Below are 23,670 nucleotides of genomic sequence, written 5' to 3'. Positions count from 1 at the left end.
AAATTGATAAACATATAAAATATGTTTTACATATAGAATCAACATCAACTCTCCAATTATATTCTATATTAAGTACTAGAGGAGTATCACCTGCTGCATGACATTGAGGTCTATTTAAGACCCTATCAATCCTTAATCTTCAGAGCACAAAAGGAGGATGAATAATCTTTGACGAGTAAGTGCCTGTTTGGATTAGCGATTGGAAAAGCAGCTTACAGAAAAAGTAACTTATGGAAAAGTGAAGTTGGTAAAAGTTAAATTGGATAAGCTGAATTGTGTTTGGATTGGAGTTCAGAAAAGTCAGTTTGCAAAAGTGAGATTGGTAAAAACTTGTTTGGATTATAGTTGAGTAAAAGTAAGTTTGACTAAAAAATTACCAAAACGGGTATGAGTTGTAATAAATAATAAAACATGATAAAAAAATTAATTTCAAATAATACAATAAAATTAAAATAAATTAATATGAAGAAATTAAATTTAATGAGTGGATTAAATTTTAAAATTTTAAAAAAATCATAAAAAATATTTTAAATATTTTAAGGAGGCACGAAAGAAAGACTAGAAAAGGAGGAAGGTCACGGGCAGAAAAAAGGCAGAAAAAGAAACGAATAAAAAAATGGAGAGAGAACTGACAAAAAATATAACGGTCTAGAGAGCTTTGTGATCAGGTGTTGCAATTTCAAAAAGCTTCTCCACAGAGCTTAACAGATCGGACGGTGCAATTTAATTTTTGGTGGATAAGCTGGATGGCCCAAACGCTGATCCAAACTGCCTTCAATATGCAATCGGGCTTATTATAGCTTTTCATCAGCGTTTGGCCCATAAAACGCTCTCCCAAACAGGCTCTAACATTGAGATTACTGGTATCTTTGGAGGACAAAAACGTCAAGTCACCCAAACGTGACTTGCATGCATAACTCGCAAATTTATAGATCATATAAGACCGGATTAAACTCTATTAACAAATATTTATGTCAGATTGAGTGTTACTAGCTTTCACGAAATTCTGTTTCTTTCATTCTGACCTGCTCCAAACCATTCTTCCATTTCATCATCATCAGTAAAATAAGATCCTTTATTAATCTGCTCATCAGAAGACCAGAACTCGTCTTCACTCTCTGTTGCCATCTCCATGGAGCTTTTGCTCATCTTCAGCATCTCCTTCTTCCATGCTTCTATTTTCTGGGGACTCTTTGACAATTCACTCCTACCTCCAGCTATTGGAAAATTGTCAAATTGAGAATGAGGAGTACCATCCCGAGAACAGAACCGTTGATCATTTTCATCCCTATCTTCCACAAATCTCCACTCACCTGAACTTTTTCTCCTGTTCTTTCTTTCATTTATGGAAATTGTTTGGATCATTATCGTTCACTTGATTCCTGCATAAAATTAACCGGTTGCTCTTGCGGCAGTCTTGATCTTCAGTATGTGATTGATGAGAAGAGTCTGAAGCATTAGATGCCTTTGGCCTTCTGTGATCACATTTTAGGCAGATCATGTTTCTCCTGAAATTAATGTAGTTGCACCTACACAAACCAGATTCAAATTGCTTCAACACAAAGAAAATGTACGCAATCATATAAACAATAAATATGGCCAACACAAAATCTGATGTGTGTGTAGCATGAACCTACGATTCACATTCCCACTCCCCTGGATTGAGCTGCCGCTTTGGAGGTTTCTCTTTGCAAAGGAAACATCTTGTATTCCTAGCGAAATTGATGAAGTTACATCTGCAGAAATGACATTAATGGTGTGAGTTAGAAATAGTAGTAATATTCATATAAATCCAGAAAACATGGGCTTCCATTACTTATCGCATATCCAGTCCCCCTTCTTCATTGGCAGATGCTCCTGATCCTTCTGTAATTGCCTTATTCTTTCTTCGAATAAGCTGTCACAGCTCAAGCACTTAATATTTCGGGCGAAGTTGAGGAAATTGCATCTAGACAATGAAAGGCAAGAAATAAATGTGAACAATGGTAGCAGGAAAAAAAAGAAGAAGAAGACAATGCATGCCAGAAAGTACTGGAGGGATGTAATCAAGCTACTTGGGACAAAGCCAGTCTCCTTGCTTCATTGGGACTTTTATATTGCCCTTGCCTTGTGGATTGAGATTAACCCTATCAGTGGAATTGGAGAGATTAGAATCATCCTCTTTAATGCTGCGCTCCACCAGTTCTCGCAGCAGTCTTCTCACTGATTCTTTTATCATTTTAGTCAGACATGGTTTGTTCTCAACTGAACCAATAATTGGATCAAGTCCGTAAGTCAAGATTATGCGCATTAAATCCACTGTCCTTCCTCCTTCGTCTTCACGTGCCTTCACAAATGCCCTTTCACACTCTCCCCTCAAATTGCAGCTGCTGCACACCTAGTTAAAGCAACAATTTATGTAACTCTTGGTTATTATTAAGGTGTCAATAGTCAGTTAATTTTAAAGAAAGAAAAGAAATAGCAGAATATTGAAGAAATGGATCAGCATCAATAAAATCTTGCTCAGCACATACATTTCCCTCGTCGATGCCCACATGTGCTCTGAGACGCTTCCCTGAGTTCACGACCTTCCTATCTAAGCTCGGGCATCCTTGTCCTACAATAACTTGGACATCCTTTCGAGACAAGTGCCTAATAGCAAAGACAACCGAAAAAAAAAGTAATTACTTCCAATGGCATCATACTCATGATATGCTTGGGAGTGGATCATTCTCGTGTATATATTGTTATTTCTAATGACAGAAATTTGCTCTGGACATGGTTTCAAGACAGGGATGAGCTTTAATAACAAGTCAGTACATTATATTACATGCACTTTATAATCTTTGAAACTAAAACTTCCCGTCTCTCAGCTCTGTCTTTTTCTTCTTCCTCTCAACAAGAAAAGACATGCAACAGTCATTTAGAAAGTTTGTCCCGATGACCTAAAGACTCACGTAGGGTAAGAAGTCATAGACTAGAGATAATACACTCCAGCATCCAGCAGTCAACGTAACAGTTTTTTCTGTTACAAGTCACAGAAACCTAAACTCAAACACCTTGCCTGCACTCTCCATTGAACGCATATTCCAGGAACTGGCCACGCTAATATGAGAAGCAAACATTCTGTAAACCCAATAAACGAAGAAATCGAAGCTCAAATAAATCGAGATTATATACTTCGTAGATGATCAAACTCTTCCTGCAGCCACAACAACTTAAAATTGGACTAATAAGCAAATTTTGCACAAAACTTAGAGTCTACAGCTTTAGCAGAAATATAAATTAGATGAAGTGGCACGTACAAAACGAGCTAGTATCGATTGCCCAAGAAGTATTAAAAATGAACTCCTAAAAAAGTCATTTTTACCTTAAAAGACCAAATCGATCTCGACCGAAATTCAAGCACGCTGTCCTAATGATGTTTGATTCCTTAGAACTCAATTCACCACTTCTAAATGGGTTTCCCTCTGCATCAAAGTAACCTCTCTTAATCAAGTACTCCATCAAGTCCACCCATTCAGGCCAAGGATGTGAAATCTGAACCGCAGATAATTCTTGTTTCTCGGGAACATCCTTATCGGAGAAATCTTCGGAATCTGATGCTGAATGCCATGATGATCCATTCTTGGCTTTAGAAGATTGGAGCTCCTCAACCTCGTTCAAGAAGTACTCTAGCTTCGAATCAGGAGCTAGAGTCTTCGTGAGGCTGTGAAAGAGAGAACTGGGCGAGTAAACTTTGCAGCCCCTGAGGTGAGTCTTAAGATTGTGATTGAAACACGACGAAAAACCCCGGAACATGTTCTTGTTCATCCAGAAATGAGAACAAGCGGGAAATTTTAGACTGCTTGGCTCATTCTCGTACGTATTTTGAAGGCTTAACGGTCCGCTCAGGAATCAGAATGCGAGTGAAATTTTAAATCAGAGTCAAATAAGTCCTAGGTCTTGACGTGAGATGTTATACTTGCGGGTAAATTTTTCCACCTGCACCTCTTTGGGCTTTTTAGCCCAGATTCCCCCAAAAACAAAAACCTGAACCCGAAGTCCGATACCTCACACAAGTACACATCCGATGACCCGAATAGAAATTGCAACCTCCGACGCCCCACCCGCCTCTCCCGAACTTCAGAGGGAAACAGGCGAGACAGGCCCCCCATAGGGCGGAAGACAGCTGACTGTGATTCCATTATTCAAAGACGAACCAAGAGCAATTCGTCGAAACCTTCGTCCTCATTGTAAGATTTTCCTTTCGTTCTGGGCCTGATTCTCTATTTCATGGAGTTTGCTGTCAAATGTTCATGGCTGGACAAATGGAGATTCCTGTAAAGTGCTTGCCTCTCGGAAGTGAGAGGGATAGAATGATAGGAGAGAGTGAATGAAAATATAGGAAGCGTGCTGATATATGTTCTCATTCATTCATTTTATTGTATCACTGTCTACTTTACTGCAGAAGCACCTAACTTAAGAAGATGATTCAAATTTATCTAAATCTTGGTTGGTTCTTTATACTTTGTCTGGGTCCTCGGCCTTGTGCTTGTCTGAAATTCACTGTGAATTGAGATGAATATCTTGGGTCTAACTTCTCCGGTGCTGGCTTAAATTTCATATAAAACCTGGTAGTTTTTTCCTTCTTCATGAGGTTCAAGCATAAGTGATATTATTATTATGTTGTAAATCATAAGCTCTGCAATTTCAGGCATTTTAGTATACTAAAAAAGTGCAAAATTTTCTAATAGAATATTGATTTTTCCCCCCCTGATAAGAAAATTTATATATTCCAGGTTTCCAGTCAACCTGATTTTACCTATTAATTCCTATGGATTTGATGAAAATATTGACATTTTGCTTTATTTGTTTTCAATGGCATACTGGTGCTGCGTAATAACAGCAATGGCAATGAGACTTGCAATGCTTAAAAACACAGGAGGCAAAATTGGTAACATGTTAGGAATCAAAAGGTGGACGCATTCCAATCCCCAACCACCACCTTTATCTGGAATTATTAACCATGGGGTTTCTTCACCTCAATGTGTTTTGCCTGAGCTTAGTTTCCCAAGTTTCTCTTTTAATGGATCTATGGAGCTCATGGCTGTCCCGAAAAAGAAGGTACCTTTTCAACTTATCTTTCATTTACCTTTTCTTTTTCATCATTCACACTTCGCTATCTCTCTGTTTCATTGATTTCACCACCTTGAATCGTAGCCAATTTATGATAGAAGCATCGTGTGTAATGTGAAATTGGTGCAATTTTCTTAATCTCTATGATGTTCTATAATTTCTTTTTTGGACTTAAATTTCTGGCCTTGTCTATCATGTAGGTTTCTCGCCATAAAAGAGGAATAAGAAATGGACCAAAAGCTCTAAAACCCATTCCCGTAATAGTCCGATGCAGGTAAAGCTTTAGGCTTTTACTCCAATGATGCTATCTGAGCTGTGGATACTATAGTTTATGGTTTTGGAAATGTGTCATTATTCTCATCATTAATCCTTAAATGTAACAAATTCCCTGAATGCTGCGTTTGTGCTTTTATACAGTTTCTATAATAGTTTCATTTTGGTGTCATGCTTCTTCTGAATTACTTAATCTTGCTTGGACGATAGAATGACGTACAATTTGTGGTTCTCTTCCTTACCCTTTCATTCCATTTCACGCCTTGACAAAGTCCTGAGCATAGCTTTAAGCATTTGTGAGAGGTTTGGTCTGCAGAAATTACTATTGTTAATGCTGTTTATGCTCTGCTTACGATGAATCCATCTGTTTTCTGTTTCCAGAAGACCAATAAATAAAGTGCGAGGTTTTCTGGAATTTTTTTTGGCCAAACGTGGTTTTCTGATTCAGCTGCGAATAATTCTTTACTTATTTGTTTTTGCAGAAGTTGTGGCCGTGTCAAGCTTCCACATTTCTTCTGTTGCAGTGGGAATAGGATTAATGGTGGTGACCAAAATGGTTCAACCAATTGATCACATCCTTTACTTTTGAAGCATCATATCGCGGTCTTGAAACTTTCTCCAATCCTAAACCATACCAACCTGAGCTTTAATCTTAATCTCTACAGAGTCGTTACAACCAGTTGTAAAACCAACCAAAGCCAAACCTGGCTTTAAAACCCTTGCTCCATTCTCTCTGCTTTTCTAGTTCACTCTCTAGATTGTTCGAATCAAAGTTCTACCTTCTAGATTTACTTATGTATTTTTCTTGAGTTTTAAGTTTTCAAAATATTAAATCTGAATCATTGAAATTTAGTCTGAACAGTTTAGATAGTAAGTAATGAAGAGAAAGAGCATGTGAGAAGATAGGGTATTATATTTGGCCTCCCCTTTCTTGGTAAAGACCGTTTTTGTATGTCGTCTTCTTCTCAAGCGAGAAGTGGTGAATATGGTGCCGTTTTATGCCTATATATATATAAATTTATTTACGGATTTGCGTACTGGGTTCCCCATGGCCTTCCGGTGATCACTCATTGAATGTTGCCAGCTTGCTGCGGGTTCGAACCCCGGTACCATATATATGTGCGTGTATGTGTGTGTGTATCTATATATTCTCAGCCATGAGGTACTTCAAAGTACCTCCCTTTTGGGCCAGTTCGTAGACTTTATCTCAGATGGGAAGAATAATTTTTTAATATTAATTATGCATAAAAACTCCGATTTGTGGTGATGATAAAAATAGTGGCCTGTATGGTTAGCTGTGACTAATAAGTTGGTTTTGGTTAAACTGAAATTAAATGTATATAGCATCTTGTCCTAAGAATAAGCATCAAAAGTGAAACAGTGAGGTAGGAGGACCTTCAAAATGTTTGAACGGCGGAGAGTTGTTGGCATTCGAATAGATGATGGGTGTTAGTTTGTTCGAGGATCTCATTATGTTCATTTTATGCGGAGAGGCGGCTGCCGATTTCACCTGTGGCCTTCTGGGTTTACAACCACGTTGAGTTATTCCAGTTGGTTACGGGATCGACTCCACGGTATTACTTCTTTAGGATTCAAGATGATGATGAATACGAATCATGAGGTACTGTAAAGTACCTTCCTTTTTGGCACCGCTTCCATTGTTCTCCCTTTCTTCAAAACCTGAGCAAGTTTTCCTTTTGTTACGTATAACGATCCTCTTATTTAAGACATGGCTGAAAATTAAATATAAGCATCTCTTATTTAAACTTTAGCTCGTTGTGATGAGGATTTAACTCCTTTCATTGGGCCTAATTTCATTGGTAAAAGGATAGAATAAAAAACTGAATTGGACTAGCCGTTTTAGACCAGAAACTGATGGACAGACATCAAGTTTGGTATGGTTTATAGCTTAAACTAAAAGGGTAGCGAACTTAGTTTGTCTTGATCCATTGTCTATGTAATTTTATTTGCACGCTTGCACATTGGCAGTCCCGGTGCCCTTGGTGATCCTGGCTGAGCGTATCTCCAGGCTGCGGGTTCAAATCCCAGTAGGTACGTCGCTTCTGGGGATGTGTCTACATATATACATATATATAGTTATACGCGCGCACACATATTTCCCATCATGAGGCATCTCTGTTCTGGGCCATCTCAGAAGCCAAGACGAATCTCTTTAACATTCATTTCTGTCAAGTTTGAATGGTTTACTGACTTTATTCAGAGAATTCGTTACGTTTAAATCAACATGTGGTTTTTTGTTTGAATTCTGGGTATGCATGGTTTTAATTACTCATCCGATAGCTAATATAAGATTTATTTAACTAGTTTGATTAAATTAAAAAAGTTAGGTAAGTTAGCTAATTATAAAAAAAAAATATAACATGCTTTTTTTAAAATACTATTATCATCTTTTTTAATATTTTCTCTCTCCCTTCTACTTGATTATGGTTAAGGGAGTATCTATAAAAGTAGTTTAGAAAAAATTGATAAATATAAAAAATAGGTATTATATTTAAGACTAAAATCAACTCAGCAATTATGTACTACTCCTCCGGTCCTAATTATAAGACCCAATTGACTTATTTGAGGAGATTAAGGAAGTAAGTTAAGTTGGTTATTTATAATAAATAAGTGTTGTCATTCCTAAAATATCCTTGCTAATTAAGTATATTGGCTAAAACTATCATTATTAGAAGGATTATCTTGGAAAAAAATGCATAAATATAAGAGACAAAATGGATTGGGTCTTATAATTAGGACCAAATAAAAAGTCAAATTGGGTCTTATAATAAGGACCGGAGGAGTATATTAAAAACCGGAGGAGTATTTTATTCAGAAGCAGCCCTTACGGGATTCGCCTGTGGCCTCCTCGTTAACCAGCTTCCTACAGATTCGAACTCAGGTACCACTCGTGTGTGACGACGACGACGACGATAATTGTGATTGTTTCCACCCATGAGGTGCTTTAAAGTGCCTCTCTTTTAAGACCCCTCTCCCAATTTCATTTACCATTATTTATAGAAATGAAGATATAAAGTGAATTACAAAATTCAAAGGCAAGTATGATTGCAAGCTCATGCATGTGGAAAGGATTCTTTTCAAATCCAGAAAGGGTATAATTAGAAATGAGACGAAAATTGTATTCATCTTTTAAACCCCACGTTTTGATGGCCAGACACAATTCCGAAGGAGGCCTATATGCGTTATGTTCAAACATGCACTTAGAGTAGTCAAATTACAAAGGCCAAAAGGAGTCCACCAAACCTTTATTATATTTGGTCAAAAGTTGAGTTTAACACGATTGATGTGTGTCAAATAATTTTGGAGTGATAAGATGCAATTATTCGAGTCTCAGATTAGTTTCAGAGCCGGAGAATCTTGGCATTAAGGAAAAGAACAACATATAGAACAAGACCAGTTCAAACAATTCTTATAAAAATTGACCTCAATTAAATCGGGTGCATGAATCAACACATGACGAACACATCAAAACCACATGCTTCCTAATTTGATGTTTTGTATTTTGTGATAATTAATGTTGGACATGCACTGCAAGATGTGTGTGAGAAAGAGAGAGTAAACGGATAAGCTTTGAATTCCTTAATTATAATCATTACTTAATTATATAATACAATGAAAGAGAAGAAAATCTTTAATATAAGTGCTATATGAAGTAGGTGTCATTTTCATGCATTTTTTGGTACAGGTATTCAGAAATTTGATTCCCACTTTTTTGTACTAAACAGAACTCAATTTGGTTCGAAATGCTATCAGACAATGAATACGGATATGTCTTCTAATGAGGATTTAAATTTTAATTTATCACGTTTTAAGATACTAGCCACTCCCACTAGATTCAAATCCATTAGGTAATTTGATTCCTAATTTTGAATCAATATAAAAGTAAATCCAACAAGTCAGTTTGTAAAACAAACATGTTAAATTTTAGAGTGGTAAAAAATTTGTCTTGATTCTTGTTTATGTTAATTTTTTCAAATTGAATGTTAAAATTTGTTTTATATTTGATTTAATAAACACTTGTGCTTCAGTTGGTGTTTCAAGCAATCATAAATTATATTTTTATTCTTGGTTTAATTTTATAGGAGTTTTGCCTTCTCATTTTGTTTATTGGAATACCTGAAACTTGGTAAATCTCTATTGGCCGATATCCTCCCCGTCGTTTCATTACGTGTCGATGTCGTGAGAACCCTTTCTCGCATTATCCAAAAGCGACATCTCATTGAGCGTAAACGGGAAACAGCACAGATGTGAAATTGGATGACTTTTCAATGGCATGAATACTAACTCATTTCCTAAATATAATAACTACTTAATTAATTTAAATAAATTAAAAATAAATTGAGTTAGTTATTTATAATAAATAAATATTTTTTTTTTTAAAATATTATTACTAATCAAGTGTATTAGTTAAAACTATTATTATTAAAAAAACTATCTTAAAAAATATATATATAAGAAATAAAATAAATTGAGATTTTATATTTATAATCAAAATTAAAATCAAATAAACTCGTATATTAAAAGCGAGAGGCAGTATTTATTTAATGTTAGTATCTTCCCATAATGCATAAAACAAAAAGGAGCTTCATCCACGTGTTTGGTCTCTTCTCAATCTAAATCTTCAGCAAATCCATATTTTAGTTTACTACAATAAAAAATTCTCTCAGTCATTTTCATCCTTTTACTCTCTTTTTGAATTAACTTTATCTCCCTTGAGCATGACTTTGAATCTAGTTAACGTCGTTTAAAGTTTCTGTTAATGTTGGTGAAGATTTTTTTTTCAAAAAAAAGTTTTGTTTGATGAGTAGTTAAGTCGTTAGATTAGATAACATTATTTATAATAATTTGGATTCAGGGATATATAATTATCCCTTCAGTCCTAGGAATATATAATCAGATTTGGGATTAATATTTTGCCTTTGAATAGCAGAATTAATTATTATTTGAGAAAGAATATACCTCCAGTAAAAAAATAAATAAATACATTTTCTTTTTATAAATGTATGACCAACTTCAGGTCAGGAAAAAAATATATATGGCCGACATTTGACAATCGTTGTTGAACTAATGATATTCTTTTAATTTATTTGAAAGATTAATATATTATTCTATTAACAATTATTTTATGCTGGGTTCTACATTTAAAAAACGAGTCATATTTATAGTTTTAAGGGATAATTACAATTAAATCCAAGAAAAAAAATTTAATTACTCTAAATTCTCGATAAAAAATAAGCAGTAAAAATCTTATTTCCTACGCAGAAACTTATCATTATATATTTTTTAGTTATCAGTAGATTTTAAGATAATTAAATATTTTTTACTGAGACTTAATTGTAATTCTTTTTAATATAGGGGCGTCTGTTTTGTTAGGTAGCCGACTCACAGATATGATTATTTTCCCTTCTTTACTCGCGCTCTCCCGTCATCCTGCTTCCGAGTTCCGCCCCCATTTTTTCTCAATATAATTTAGCTTTTTTATAAAATTTTTAAGAACTTGTTTGAAATGATTTAAAAATAACTTTTTAATAGTAATATATCAAATAAGTAAATATGCAAAGAAAATTTTATCTCAACTTGTATAAAATTGTTCATAAATCTTGTTCATCGTAGATACAACTAAACTCTAAATGAATTGAGCCTTTAAACTTATCACAGTTTATAGTGTGCTTTTAAAATTTAATGCGAAACAATATTTTATAAAGCATCCAATTTTAATATGAAATTTTTTAAAATTATACTTAGATAACTCTAAATTTTTTTATTGTACTTTAATATTTCGATAAAGTTGTCATATATAAATGATCTAAGTCTAATCTCATGGGTCAAATTAAAAAATTATGTACTGCACTTAAAGATGAAAATAATATAAAAACATATCATTTACTCTTGGGTTATTCCTTTCGATTTTTTAAAGAAATTTAAGTAAAAATATTTATATTTTTATAATCAAATTTTCATTACCAATGTTATTTCCAAAATTCAACATTATATGTGGATTTAACATCTGCGACAATTTAAAGTTATAAATATTATATATTCATTAAAAAATATATTAATAAATACTACCTGGTCCTTAATATAAGATCTTATTTGACTTTTATTTTGATCTTAAATATAAAATTCTAATCCATTTTGTCTCTCATATTTATCTATATTTTTTAAGATAATCCTTCTAATAATAGTAGTTCTAACCAATATGCTTGATTAGTGAAAATATTTTAGGACAGTACATATTTATTATAAATAACTAACTTAATTTATTTTTTTAATCTACTCAAATTAATCAACTAGCTTTTATATTTAAAATCAAAAATATTACCTCACAGCACCACATCTTATGCCACGCGCAAGGCAGTGGATCCGCTCCTGCTGACCTATATAACCATGCATGTTTTCCGAAAATAGGGCCATATACCATTCCTCATTCCTTATCTTCTCTCCCAGGTCCCACCTCTCCTACCATTTCTCTCGCGCAGAAATGGGGCAGAATCGCACCGCCACCTCCGCGGCCGCCGACACCGACGTTTTCACCGCATACTCCACCGCCACCAGTGAAACCACCTCCATCGACAAAAACAAGAAGGAGAAGCAGAGGATGAAGAATACCGGTGCCGGTGAAGAAGTAGATCGTCATGCCGCTGTTGCAGTTCACAGCCAAGTGATAAGGATTAAGCAAGAAATAGAGAAGCTGAAAGAGCCTTCGCCGGAAATTAGACGCCTCCTTCTCAGAAATATTAAGCGGCAGCGATCTCGGTCGCCGCTCGGAATCGCAGAGAGGGCCATCCTCGTCGGTAACACCTGAAAGTTTTTGAGTATATATGTATAGGTATAGTATGTATATATATATATGAGTATAGTGGGAGATTTCTACGGTGCTGATGATTTCTGGATGCTTTGTGCAGTAGTATTAACTGTTGAGATATTTTATATATCCATGTAACAGTTGATAGTTGAGTCGATCCAGAAAAGTATCGATGGATTGCCATAGAAGTCTCCTTGTATGTATATGTACAGGCTGTGTAAATATTACTATACGAGAAAACTTGCAGCTTATACTCCGAGAATTTCTTGTGTATGAGTGTTTTGTTCAACAGTTTTTAAGCTTTTGGTGGTTGTTTGATCTTGTTTCTATGCTGATTTTCTTTCTTTTCCGTTTATTTAATTTTCAGTTTTGTTTTTGTTTTTATGTTCCGTTACTAGGAGTCTCTGTTCTTGTGATGGCAAAGCGCAAAAGCTTCCTTCCCTTTTTTTTCCTTATCGGTTGAGATGTTTTCGTGTTCAATTGAGACCTTCGGACGATTTTCAAGTCTTTTTGCTTTTTATCTTCATATGCTCGCCAACACAATCTCAAATCATTTCCCCTCTTCACAATTCTACGAACCGCTTGGATGTATCTCAATTATTTTAGGATCACTACCTCTTTTCGAGCTCATGTTTTAATTTCTTTCAATAAAACCGTTGTAATTAAATATTATATAATAACAATCATAACAATATTTAGTTCCTCACTATATGTACTTTGATCTTAAATATAAAATTTATTTGTAGTACAATTTACATCACAAATTTTATATATGGTATAAATAATACCTGAAAATAATTTTTTTTCTTATTATTTCAACTAACAGCTTGAAATGATGAGAGGGAATGAACCTATGATCCCATGCTTATTGTGGAAGTTTTATGCCATCATGTCATAAGGATATTGGCACTGTGTGAAAATATATAGTTAAATCTCTTATTTGGAAATAACTACTCCTTTAATAAAGGGACTTTTCTTCCTCAATTATGAGGAACGTACTATATGAAAATAATTACGCCTTTAATATAGTTAAACCTCATTTTTTTTGTGAGTAAAAAATGAAAACATCTTTATCTATTATTTATTTATTTTAGGAGGTTTTCATTTTTTATTTTCTTCCCCTATTATTTATTTATAATATTGAATATTATCCAACAAAATTGTTAATACTATGATTCATTTTTAACACAAGAAGCCTATTCTTATTAAGATTATCTTCCGCTCTTCTCCGAATCTAATTTTAAGAACTTTTTTTTTTTTGCTCCAAAACAGAAAAAATAAGATAATTCTATTGTAGCATCAGCAAAAGTATCAAGGAGATCCCCCCTTCCAGGTGTTCCTTCAAGAGAAACACCCGAGACAGTTCTCTTGCGACAACGAGACACCAACCTAATCGAAAATGATTACCGAATATGCTAGTATCGTTCATTTTTCAACATGCACTTAAAACATTAATAAATATATTGTTGTTGTTTAATGTTTACAGATAGTAATGTGATCCGTTTTGGTTAAGTAGCTTGACCTACCAAAGTCGTGTATTTGGAAGGCAAAGATTATATGAAACACGCAACGTCAGTACAAAGCCCCGTTCATATGCCACATGTCCCAATTTATCATCTTACAAGGCCAAACACTTTCTAGACATCCAATGCCTGCCTGACACGTCCTGTGTAAATCCTGGCCAGTGGCCACAAAACAAAAAAGGAAATAACCATGTCTTTTCCTTTTCTTTTCAACTTATTTGTGATGATCAAGGGAAAAAGATTTATTTGTAAACTGCAAATAGAGAAAATGACAGCGGGGAAGGCACATGTCGTTGGTGGTTGCATGAAGGCTCCATGTAGCCACCTGTCACGCTGACGAGACTGCAATTTGTGACGCTCACTAACAATCATTGCAATTGCAAATACAGCAGATTCACTCATATTGCGCTCCACTGTACAAGTCATATTTAAATAGTTGGAAAAAAAAAACATATTTTTCACCTCTAAATATTATTAGGAGGTAGTTGAAATAGGTATTTAGATGCTAAGTAAGAAAACATTAATCTCCTGCATATTTGCAAGCAATCAATTAAAACGTTTTCTCATGTAAATGACTAAGAGAAAGAATATTTTAAGAAAATTAGCATACTTTTCTTTTTACTAATAACTAACTTATGAATTACTATCTTCCATCCCAGTTAGTTTGATATTTAATTTAATTCTAAATATAATATTCTAATTTATTTTGTTTTTCATATTTATCTATTTTTTTAAGATGTTTTTGTAATATTTGTAGATGTTAAATGTTTTATCAAATAATAGTTCTAGCTAATATACATGATTAATAAGAATATTTTTTAAAAAATCTATTTATTACAAATAACTAACTTAATTAATTTTCTTAATCTACTCAAATTAGTTAACTAATTTTTATATTAAAGTCCGGAGGTAATACTTAACTAACTTCTATATTTAACACCTGCGGAATATCAAAATAACCCCAAAAAAATTAAGCCAGCAATTAAATTAAATAATTATTCTTTACCCAGATATAAATTGCAGTTATGAGGTATCTTTCATACGGGACGTTTCTCTTTTTAAGATCGTTTGACATGTACGTCCAGGGCACATTTAATCTGAATTATTGGAGTCATATTCAAGAAAAGAAATAATGAGGGGAAAACACAATGATGCCAAAGGGCATTGAGAGATTAGTGCAGGATTAGAGGGAAATAAAAGAAGGAAATATTGCTCTTCATTCTTCAATCACTCGTCAAATGATGAGAAAGGGATATTTAACAAGGGATCCTATTGTTCTAAGGAATATTTAAGGGATAAGAGATTTTGCCATAAAATAGAGAAAAGAAGGTGACACAATACAAATAACTTTTCCAGTTAACAAACACCAGAAGTGAAAGCCACAGCAATCCCAGAGGGGAATGAATCTATCAAGAAGTACCTTCCAGAACAGACCAGCCAACCATATAAAAGAGTTGAACTTACATAGGGAGGATGATATTCATAAGAAACATCAACCCATTCCATGTGCCTTGGAGGATGATATTCGAAACAAGATGCAAAACAAAGCTCAATTTGGTGCTTCAACTTTCAGCAGTGGCTTTTTCTTTTGATGAGAGAAGCTTCACCCTCCTCGTCAGATCTCTCATCACATCTATAATCACAGATTTCTTTTGAATCCTGAACTGAATGGCTAGTTCAGTTGAACCAGAAGCAACCTGTTTCAATAATGACTCATCATCCATTATCTTGGTGGGGAAGTGTCCCAACGCAATGACACACAGAGCAATTGTTGTTCGCAGGGCTGCCACTTCATTTGCAATGCCAAGAGGAGCTTCAGCAGCTAGGGATTTGAGAGTGTTGAGGTCACAGTTCTGCACAGCCTCCATGTCACTCGCAAGAAGTACTCTCAGTGCTGCCAATAGGCGGCCATCTACTATTTCTAGACCACCTAAGCTTACCTGTAACAAAATAGAAAAGTTTAACATGTGCTTTCCAGTGACCAGATATTTTGAAAACAGACCATGCCTGGTCATTTGCTATGAAAAAATGAGCTGCACTGATATCAAACAGATGTTAAACACTCATTAAACAGAATTAACATTGAACTCATGTTAAACACTCACCTAACACTTTCAGTTATGGATATAAATAATGCATACAAACTATACATGTTATTGCGCATGGTCTTGTGACATTGAAAATAGTAAAGATATATAGAACCAACCTCAAGGGCTTTGGAAAATAGTCCCTCAACGTTTAATATGATAAATTAATCCCCTCATATTTTATAAAAAAATAATAATAATTAATTTGGGTTCATGAAGGATTGATTACTTTTGCAGATTTTTTGTTTCTAAAAACAAAAATTTTCACCTGTCAGCTTGAAATGTCAGGAATTAACCTCCTTTTCATGTGCTTGTTAATCAATGTAAGGCAGTTGGAACGTCTAGGCCTAGAATTATTGTAAACAAATTGAGTTACTAAAAACACCTTTCAAGTTGAAGTCGATGGTTCTATTTGGCGAAGACACGGTTGAGGAAGGTTGCATGAATTTTCTCCTTGAGCTGAGGCTCTGACAGTAACCAAGGCATGGTGGGATTTATTAGTTTATGGTTGTTAATGGGTCAGAGATGCAACTAATCTTCCTACAGCCCCAAAGATTTAAAGAATTTATCTACTAGAAAACACTAATCGAATCAAAGTTTCCAATATCAAACAAGTTGTTAGTGACCTCCCAACAATGCACAGGCAACAGAAATTATGAGACATTTTGTCACTGTCAAAAGGTTAAAAGAGAAAACTACGATGTAACTCTTGATACATCCCTGTATATAACGAGGCCAATAAATACTTGAATATTCAAACTCTAATAATTTGAAGGAACAAATAGAAAAATAATAGGGCAATATCAATGAGAATAAACCTTGAGATCAGGAGCTCCTCCAGCTAGATTTAGCTTACGTAAAACTTGTTCCTGCCATGAAGCGGGTGCTGAGAAGTTGGGAGAGGAAATCCCAGCGGCCATGCTTGCAGCATCCAAAAATGCACCATCATATTTGAGCTCAATACAGTCATAAGGATTTGAAGGTATCACAAATCCATAATCAAGAAGAAAAAAATCATTGCTTAAAAAGCCATAATTGAGTAATAAAGGATCATCTTGTTTGATTTCTGTATCAGCCACAACCTGAGGCAAAGGCATAGGGTTAGCCTGGAAAAGGAATATCGAGTTTTAATTCTTTTCTCAAAAACAAAAGGGCAAACTTACAAAGAAAAGAGAATGAGAGAACATGCCTTTACTTGCATCTTCGTTGCACTGGTATCCTTTTCCTGAACAATTCGGGCATTCGGATTAAAACTATGGTTGCACATATCAATTAGAGGAAGCATCATTGGTATGTCTGTGTGAGTCCCATCTGGACGCTTGTCACCATATAACCGGAATGCCCTAGATGAGACTGCTGACATTGCCCATCCAAGTGCAGATGCATCTACTTCTTGCCCACCAAAAGGATGCTTATCTGGTTTCAGATTGTCAAGGGTGCGCCCGCACTCTTGCTCAAAATCAAGAAGAAAACGACATCTTTTGTTTACCTGGCCACATGCAATTGGTTTTATGCAATATATAGACAGATACATGACATGGCAGGATTTCATCAATAGCTGTTCATCAAGAACTAAGAATTCACAAGGACACAACACAGATTCACTGACATAGTTACTCCGTGCACGTTCGTTCCATGTTTGCCCTTATATAATAAGGTATCATGATTAGAAAAATCTTATTTATGACACCCTCAATTAACGGCAATTTTGGAAAAACCTTATTAATTACGCCTTGAGAGACCAAAAATGCCTCATATTTTTGAACATGATACTTTAGAGAAAATGCCTTATAACGGCGGCAGTACATCTTAAGTGTCTAAATGTTATTTGAAGTGTTGCATCATCTCTTATCCAAGCTGTTGAAACAAGTCAGACACATATGACTCCTTTGTTAAGCGTATCGCAAAGGATTAACATAGTATTAGACCCAAGACTCAAATCCTAGTGCAATTCACGTCCCCAACAGCAAAATATAAATGAATTGGTGTACTCAACGCCGCAACTTTAGGCTTTAAAAAAAAAAAAATCTGTTGTACCAAATTAAAACAATTAGATGGATATTGGGAAAATGTGTCAAATAATTTCTCCCAATTTTCAAACCTTGACTCATCAACCATACTACTTGACTTGGGATGGTTAAATATAATACCTGGTAAAGCAGCGGAGCATACTGCAAGTTCTTTATATCCTCCCCTTGAAAGAAGATAGGCACACTGTATGTTTCAGGGAGATTGCTGACATATGGCCACCAAAACGATCCCACTTTTGCTCTTTCTTGCAGAAGCTTCAAACCCAGTTTCATAGCCCATAGTTCCTCTGCCAAATGCTCCCACAGTGTCCAATTTATTTACATTGAAAACTCAGTAGAGCCTAATTATCAGAAGTTGAGTCACCAACCTATGCTGAGAATTAAAGGTTTCTACATGTTTTGCCCATACATTCTTAGGAGATCATAACATTGGTATATAAAAACAAGTACTTTTATTTCTTATAATGTTTTTTATCCTGACAGGCTAACCAAATATGATACTGAGTTCTTACCGTGCAGCAAAATGACAAGAATTCTAGTGTAAGGAAGGCTACACTGCTGTCTAGGCATTTTCTTACAATGCTATGATTTCAAATTTAACCTGAAAAAAATTGCAATGCACAGCCTCAAGAGCACGAACGAAGCCAACAGCAGATTGTTTTTAAAGGTTAATGAATATGGTGGCGTGCAAGAAGCTCTGTGAAGAAAAGGTTGAGTGGAAGCCGTGTCCTGATTAATGTGAAAAATTTGCAAATGGATTATTTAAAGAATAAAGGAGTAGACTTTGTGTCCAAAACACAGGAGAGATGAAAAAGAAGCCCTCCAAAAGAAAAACCAGCACTTCTCCAAAAATTCTTTTACAGAAGAACTTTTAGAGAAAAGAAATAAGAAAACCACAGGTCAAAGTGGGAAACTAGAAAAATCTCACAATAAAATAAAAGGTATAAAACAGTTGAAATGCTTATCAAGGCAGTGGAGCCGGCCAATCTCTCCGTAAGAAGAAATAGTGATTCCAAAATAGAGCTTTTTATTGGATACGTACAGTTGTAGAGCAGCTTAATGGAATAGATTGGAGTAAGAGAGGGAGTGGGAACCGTACGTAGCATTGCAAAATAGAGATAAATTCAACCAAATCGAACCTTTCTATGCTTTAATTCATAAAGTAAGTATTTTGGGGGGGAACAATACGAAAATAATTAAACACTAGCAAAATCATGTAGAGGGCAAAACTAAACCTATGCTCTGGTCAAAATCCAAAGCCACTACAAGTACATTACAGGGAACAAAGGCTACCTATTAATTTTACTGTATTTCAGAAGTCGCACTCATTTAGCACCCTAAGGCTCCTCTTTATTGTTTGACTTAAATTTCACACAATCTTTTTCTTTTGATGGGATCAACAGAAAATGAGCATATCACCAAACATCACAAGATATGCATTACCACCACATTCTGGTAGCAATCAATAAACAATTGATGAACTAAACCAAAATTTCAGGGCAATCTATACAAAATGAACAAATAATACGGTGACACAATCCAGAAAGCAATAGCGAAGAAAGCTAGAATCAATACCAGGAACATGGCCGGCTAAATTAACTAAAACAGAATCAGGCTCATCTTCATGATTCGATACAGTAGACCCGAACTTCAAGGGTACGTGGTGCGGAAGAACAATAAGGTCACTGCCTCTAGGGATTTCTTCCGAAGCCATAAGTCCGAGGCCTTTGGAGTCAACTTGTGCTATCTTCACCGCCTTGTGCACGAAACCACCTTGTTTCTGAACCCACTTGATAAGGTCGGGAGGTTGGGGCACAAGTCGTGTAGGATAAGATGCTGATACAGAAGCGGCGCATGTTAGTGGACGAAGGTGGGTTAAGGAAGCCATTAACGCCTTGGAAGCAGCCATATCCTCCTTCCCTCTGTCACTCGAGCGAGTGCTGCCACGGCGACCCGGCCATTTCAATAAATTTGCGAATGTTATCTTTTTTAAGTTTTCCCCCCCTTATTATTACCTTTTTGCCAAACGTTAGTTCAAAAAAAGAAATAAAATATTGCATGCTCCTGACACTTTTAAACTTTTTTGTTTTTTAGCAGCACCTAACCATTTTAATCTGCTTGCGGTTAATTTTTCTCCTAACATAATGATTAAATAATTCCATCATCTAAAATTTACGAAAATTTGACATCAACTAAAAAAGCGCACCCCGTAGTTGTTTTTTGATATTATAGGAGCTTCTATTGATTTAATTTGATAATAAAATTCTTATTGACTGTTTTGTCTAAGAACTGCATTGGGGATAACAAATTTTGATGGAGAACATTTTTTCTATCATGGATTCGATTAGGAATTACAGTTTTTTTTTTTTAGTGAAAATTTCAGATAAGTAAATTTAGTAACAGTTGTTAAACTTTTACAGGACAAAACAAAATCTAGATTTTCTAACATTTATAAACTTTTAACATTAATCACTAAAGATATATTATCTCCGGTCCTTAATATAAGAGCTAGTTAGACTTTTATTTTGATGTTAAATACTACCTCTGGTTCTACTTATAATAGCTAGTTAACTAATTTAAAGAAATTAAAAAAATAAGTTAAGCTATTTATTTGTAATAAATAGATATTGTCTTTCCTAAAATATCTTTTCTAATCAAGTGTATTGGTTAGAACTAACATTATTAGGAGGACTACCTTAAAAGAATGCATAAATATGAGAGCTAAAGTAAATTGAGATATTATATTTAGGACCAAAATAAAAGCCAAATAAGATTTTATATTAAAGACCGGAGGTAGTATAAAATTCCAATTCACTTTGTCTCTCATATTTATCTTTTTTTTAAATAGTCCTTATAATAATAATAGTTCTAGTCTATTCACTTAATTAATAAAGATTTTTTTAGAAAGACAATATCTATTTATTACAAATAACTAATATAAATATTTTTTTAATTTATTTAAATTAGTCAACTAACTATTATATTAAAGATAAAAGATAGCAACAATTTGGATACTTGGGCATATTCGAATTGAATCTTCTTTTGGTCAAAAAAAATTTAAATAAGAAAATTGTTTTAACAAGATTGCAAATATCCCCTCCACTAAATAACTTCAATGCATCATTAGGATTCAGATTTGTACCCTTCAAAAAAAAAAAGTTCTTTTGATGCCACGGACATGTGCCTGCGAGTTTTTTTTTTAATTAAAAAAATTTGATTATTAGATAACAAGATAGATTATGATCTTCTCACTGTTTTAATGATGGTTTATATTAAGTTTAATTGAAATACGAGAATAGATTGTATCCGAAAAAAGGGAAATACGAGAATTGATGATTTTTACGTTGGAAAATATAGGCGTGCACGACTTAAACAATAAGGGTAAACATTTATTTCAACTGTATATTTTAAAATTGAATATGGATATTGGATATATCAGAACATTTGTATTGTATGCAATTACACACACACCCATATATATATATATATATGTATATATACTCCTCCAGATTTTTAATATTAGACCTAATTGTTGAGTTGATTTTGATCCTAAATATAATATCTATTTCTTATATTTATCAATGTTTTCTAAATTATTCTTATGAATACTTTCTCAATTATAATTAAGTAAAAGAAGAAGAGAAGATATTAAGAAAAATGATTATGATGTTTTAGAAAAAACATGTCACATTTCTTATAATTAACTAACTTACCTAACTTTCTTAATTTAATCAAATTAGTTAAATAGGTCTTATGTGACCGGAGTATTATGTTTCATGCTTTACTCATATATTTTTCTTCAAATTAATACGTGTACTTGGATTTATAATCTCGGGCCTGCCTCATCTGTGGCTCGATCCCTACTCGTGACAGAACATGTATGACAATATGACATATCCCTCATGATGCTATGCCAGTAAGATAACTTGTGTTTTGAATGAATGTTTCAAAAAGTGCAAGACATAACTTTTCTCTCTCTATTTTTTTTAATCTTTATTTATTAGAGAGGTAATAACTTCTAATAGAAATTTCAACCTTTCAAACTTTAAATCGTAAGAACAAGAAAAAAGAGTTATATGTACATATTCCTGAATTCTTAAACAAATAACTTCCTTGAATAACATATACATATTTGTAGGGAGAAAAAGTAGCTCAATCTATCAGCAGAATATATTTTTAATTTATTGTTATTTAGATTTATACGGATGATCAAATCTAAAAGTAACGTAAAACTATAAGTCTATAACAATTCAGATGTAAGTTAAAGAATGTTGGCAAAAACAAAAAATAAGATGTAAGTTAACGAAATTGGATTGAATTGGGAAAAAAAAAATCTAAGAGAATTGAAGCTCCAGAATCAGAAAATTGTTTCGGATATGTGCACATTAATCATACTAGCTATAAAAGAATAATTGTGAAAAAATATAGTCTTTATTTATATTTCAAATCTAACTGCTTAGAATTAGCAATCTATCAAATTTGCAGGATGTGAAATTTCAATCCTCAAATCATAGATTGAAAAAATAAAAAATAAAAAATAAAGCTAGAGCGAAACAATGCCTTATTCCGGCTTCACTCGGTCACTAGTGTCATGGCGAGATCCCATCATCATCATCACTTTAAACTCCTCGAAATCAATCTGGCCGTCGCCGTCGCTATCGACGCCGTTAATCATCCGCCGGCATTCCGCCACAGAACAGTCGTCCCCGAGGCTCTTCATTACCATTTGAAGCTCCTCCGCCGTGATTTTCCCGTTGCCGTCAATGTCGAAAACTGAGAACGCGTCCTTCAGATTCTCCATGGCCTCCACGGAATCGATCCCTTTCGTATTAAGCTCGACAAACTCTTGAAGACTAATAAATCCGTCGCCATCGGCGTCCACCTCACGGATCATGTTATTCAGCTCTTCCTCCGTGGCCGGTTCGCCCAGGCTTCCCAATATGGATCCCAGCTCTGATGCGGAGATCTTGCCGTCGCCATTCACGTCGAATCTCTTGAATACCTCTTCCAACTCCGCCGTGAGCTGCGCACGAGAATGCATCGACAGCGAAGGCGATCGGGACGTGATGGGCGATTGGGCGGCGGATTCGAGGAGTTTCTTCTTCCGAGAGAAGAGGGATTTGAAACCCATGACGGGGATGAATGCAGATTGAACGGTTAAAAGCTAAAATCCAAGAGAAAAGGAGAAATCAAAGGAACCAAGAGTGAGAATGCAGAGAGGATTGATTTGATTTATAAGTAAAGCATTGATGATCGAAAGAGATATTGGGAGGAAAGAGAGACGTAGGAAGCAGAAGAAAGAATGTGAGAAGAATCCATAACCTAGTTGAATTGAGATACGTAACGAATTCGATCCAGTTTTGTTTGTTCAAATGCCAAAATTAGTGAGATTAATAATAACGCGTGATTAGTGATAATAGACGATTTGATGGGGCCTACACTTGCTCAATCCGTTAATAGAATTTCAAAAGTTTCCCTACTTTTTTTTTTTTTAATGAGTAAATTAAATTCTCCTTTTCTGGGCAAATGGCCCACCATGTTGCGAAGAATCTGTATATCTATTTTTCAATATATATATAAAATTTAGTCTATATCTCTTTATCTTCATCCTAATATTTTACAATAACTGGGATTAAAACTATAAGTTATTTTTAATCACTTTGGCTAATCATAGAAAGGAATTAACTTATTAAATCTGTCTTAAATTAAAATAATTTTTCAATTTTACTCTTATTTGAATATGTTTATTATCTTTCTCAGTGTCAATATAAATCATTAGTAAGTAAAAATAAAATTGATAATTGATAATTAATAATCTTTTAGGTGATTTATAT

The 23,670-nt window shown here is 34.4% G+C and overlaps 4 protein-coding genes and 1 pseudogene across 4 annotated transcripts; 2 read left to right on the top strand and 3 right to left on the bottom strand.

Annotated features, from left to right (window-relative positions):
* Window positions 1-925: 925 nt before the first annotated feature.
* LOC114712201 (uncharacterized) lies at window positions 926-3,822 on the bottom strand (annotated as a pseudogene).
* Window positions 3,823-4,115: 293 nt separating this feature from the next.
* LOC114712209 (uncharacterized) lies at window positions 4,116-6,372 on the top strand. The gene is made up of 4 exons (XM_028896692.1): window positions 4,116-4,214; window positions 4,868-5,085; window positions 5,298-5,371; window positions 5,853-6,372. The coding sequence occupies exons 2-4, from the start codon at window positions 4,870-4,872 to the stop codon at window positions 5,938-5,940; spliced, it is 378 nt and encodes a 125-aa protein (XP_028752525.1). The 5' UTR covers window positions 4,116-4,214; window positions 4,868-4,869; the 3' UTR covers window positions 5,941-6,372.
* Window positions 6,373-11,816: 5,444 nt separating this feature from the next.
* Window positions 11,817-12,525, top strand: LOC114712210 (uncharacterized). Its single transcript, XM_028896693.1, has one exon. It carries the CDS (start codon window positions 11,873-11,875, stop codon window positions 12,194-12,196), a length of 324 nt encoding a protein of 107 aa, XP_028752526.1. The 5' UTR covers window positions 11,817-11,872; the 3' UTR covers window positions 12,197-12,525.
* Window positions 12,526-14,902: 2,377 nt separating this feature from the next.
* Window positions 14,903-19,782, bottom strand: LOC114712237 (actin-histidine N-methyltransferase). The gene is made up of 5 exons (XM_028896715.1): window positions 19,412-19,782; window positions 17,957-18,123; window positions 16,996-17,295; window positions 16,625-16,888; window positions 14,903-15,659 (listed from the first exon to the last, which is right to left on the bottom strand). The coding sequence occupies exons 1-5, from the start codon at window positions 19,743-19,745 to the stop codon at window positions 15,282-15,284; spliced, it is 1,443 nt and encodes a 480-aa protein (XP_028752548.1). The 5' UTR covers window positions 19,746-19,782; the 3' UTR covers window positions 14,903-15,281.
* A 2,487-nt stretch (window positions 19,783-22,269) lies between these two features.
* On the bottom strand, window positions 22,270-23,199 carry LOC114712238 (probable calcium-binding protein CML25). The gene has a single exon (XM_028896717.1). The coding sequence runs from the start codon at window positions 22,965-22,967 to the stop codon at window positions 22,398-22,400; it is 570 nt and encodes a 189-aa protein (XP_028752550.1). The 5' UTR covers window positions 22,968-23,199; the 3' UTR covers window positions 22,270-22,397.
* Window positions 23,200-23,670: the final 471 nt, after the last annotated feature.

The sequence above is a fragment of the Neltuma alba genome, unplaced genomic scaffold (genome assembly GCF_004799145.2).
Source record: "Neltuma alba isolate B1F8T4 unplaced genomic scaffold, ASM479914v2 tig00011340_pilon, whole genome shotgun sequence".
In the NCBI taxonomy this organism is placed as follows: Eukaryota; Viridiplantae; Streptophyta; class Magnoliopsida; order Fabales; family Fabaceae; genus Neltuma; species Neltuma alba.
The sequence above is the reverse complement of the archived record's forward strand: the minus strand, read 5'-3'. Positions and strand labels throughout refer to the sequence as shown.

What these genes read in the sequence shown, in the direction of transcription:
- LOC114712237 (XM_028896715.1), bottom strand. Translation starts at nt 19,745, where the DNA reads ATGGCTGCTTCCAAGGCGTTAATGGCTTCCTTAACCCACCTTCGTCCA. An exon ending in TTTAGCCGGCCATGTTCCTG is followed by an intron (nt 18,124 to 19,411) that starts GTATTGATTCTA and finishes AGCATTTGGCAG; the next exon opens with AGGAACTATGGGCTATGAAA. An exon ending in CAACGAAGATGCAAGTAAAG is followed by an intron (nt 16,889 to 16,995) that starts GCATGTTCTCTC and finishes CCTTTGCCTCAG; the next exon opens with GTTGTGGCTGATACAGAAAT.
- LOC114712210 (XM_028896693.1), top strand. Translation starts at nt 11,873, where the DNA reads ATGGGGCAGAATCGCACCGCCACCTCCGCGGCCGCCGACACCGACGTT.
- LOC114712209 (XM_028896692.1), top strand. Translation starts at nt 4,870, where the DNA reads ATGGCAATGAGACTTGCAATGCTTAAAAACACAGGAGGCAAAATTGGT. An exon ending in TGGCTGTCCCGAAAAAGAAG is followed by an intron (nt 5,086 to 5,297) that starts GTACCTTTTCAA and finishes TCTATCATGTAG; the next exon opens with GTTTCTCGCCATAAAAGAGG. An exon ending in CCCGTAATAGTCCGATGCAG is followed by an intron (nt 5,372 to 5,852) that starts GTAAAGCTTTAG and finishes TTGTTTTTGCAG; the next exon opens with AAGTTGTGGCCGTGTCAAGC.
- LOC114712238 (XM_028896717.1), bottom strand. Translation starts at nt 22,967, where the DNA reads ATGGGTTTCAAATCCCTCTTCTCTCGGAAGAAGAAACTCCTCGAATCC.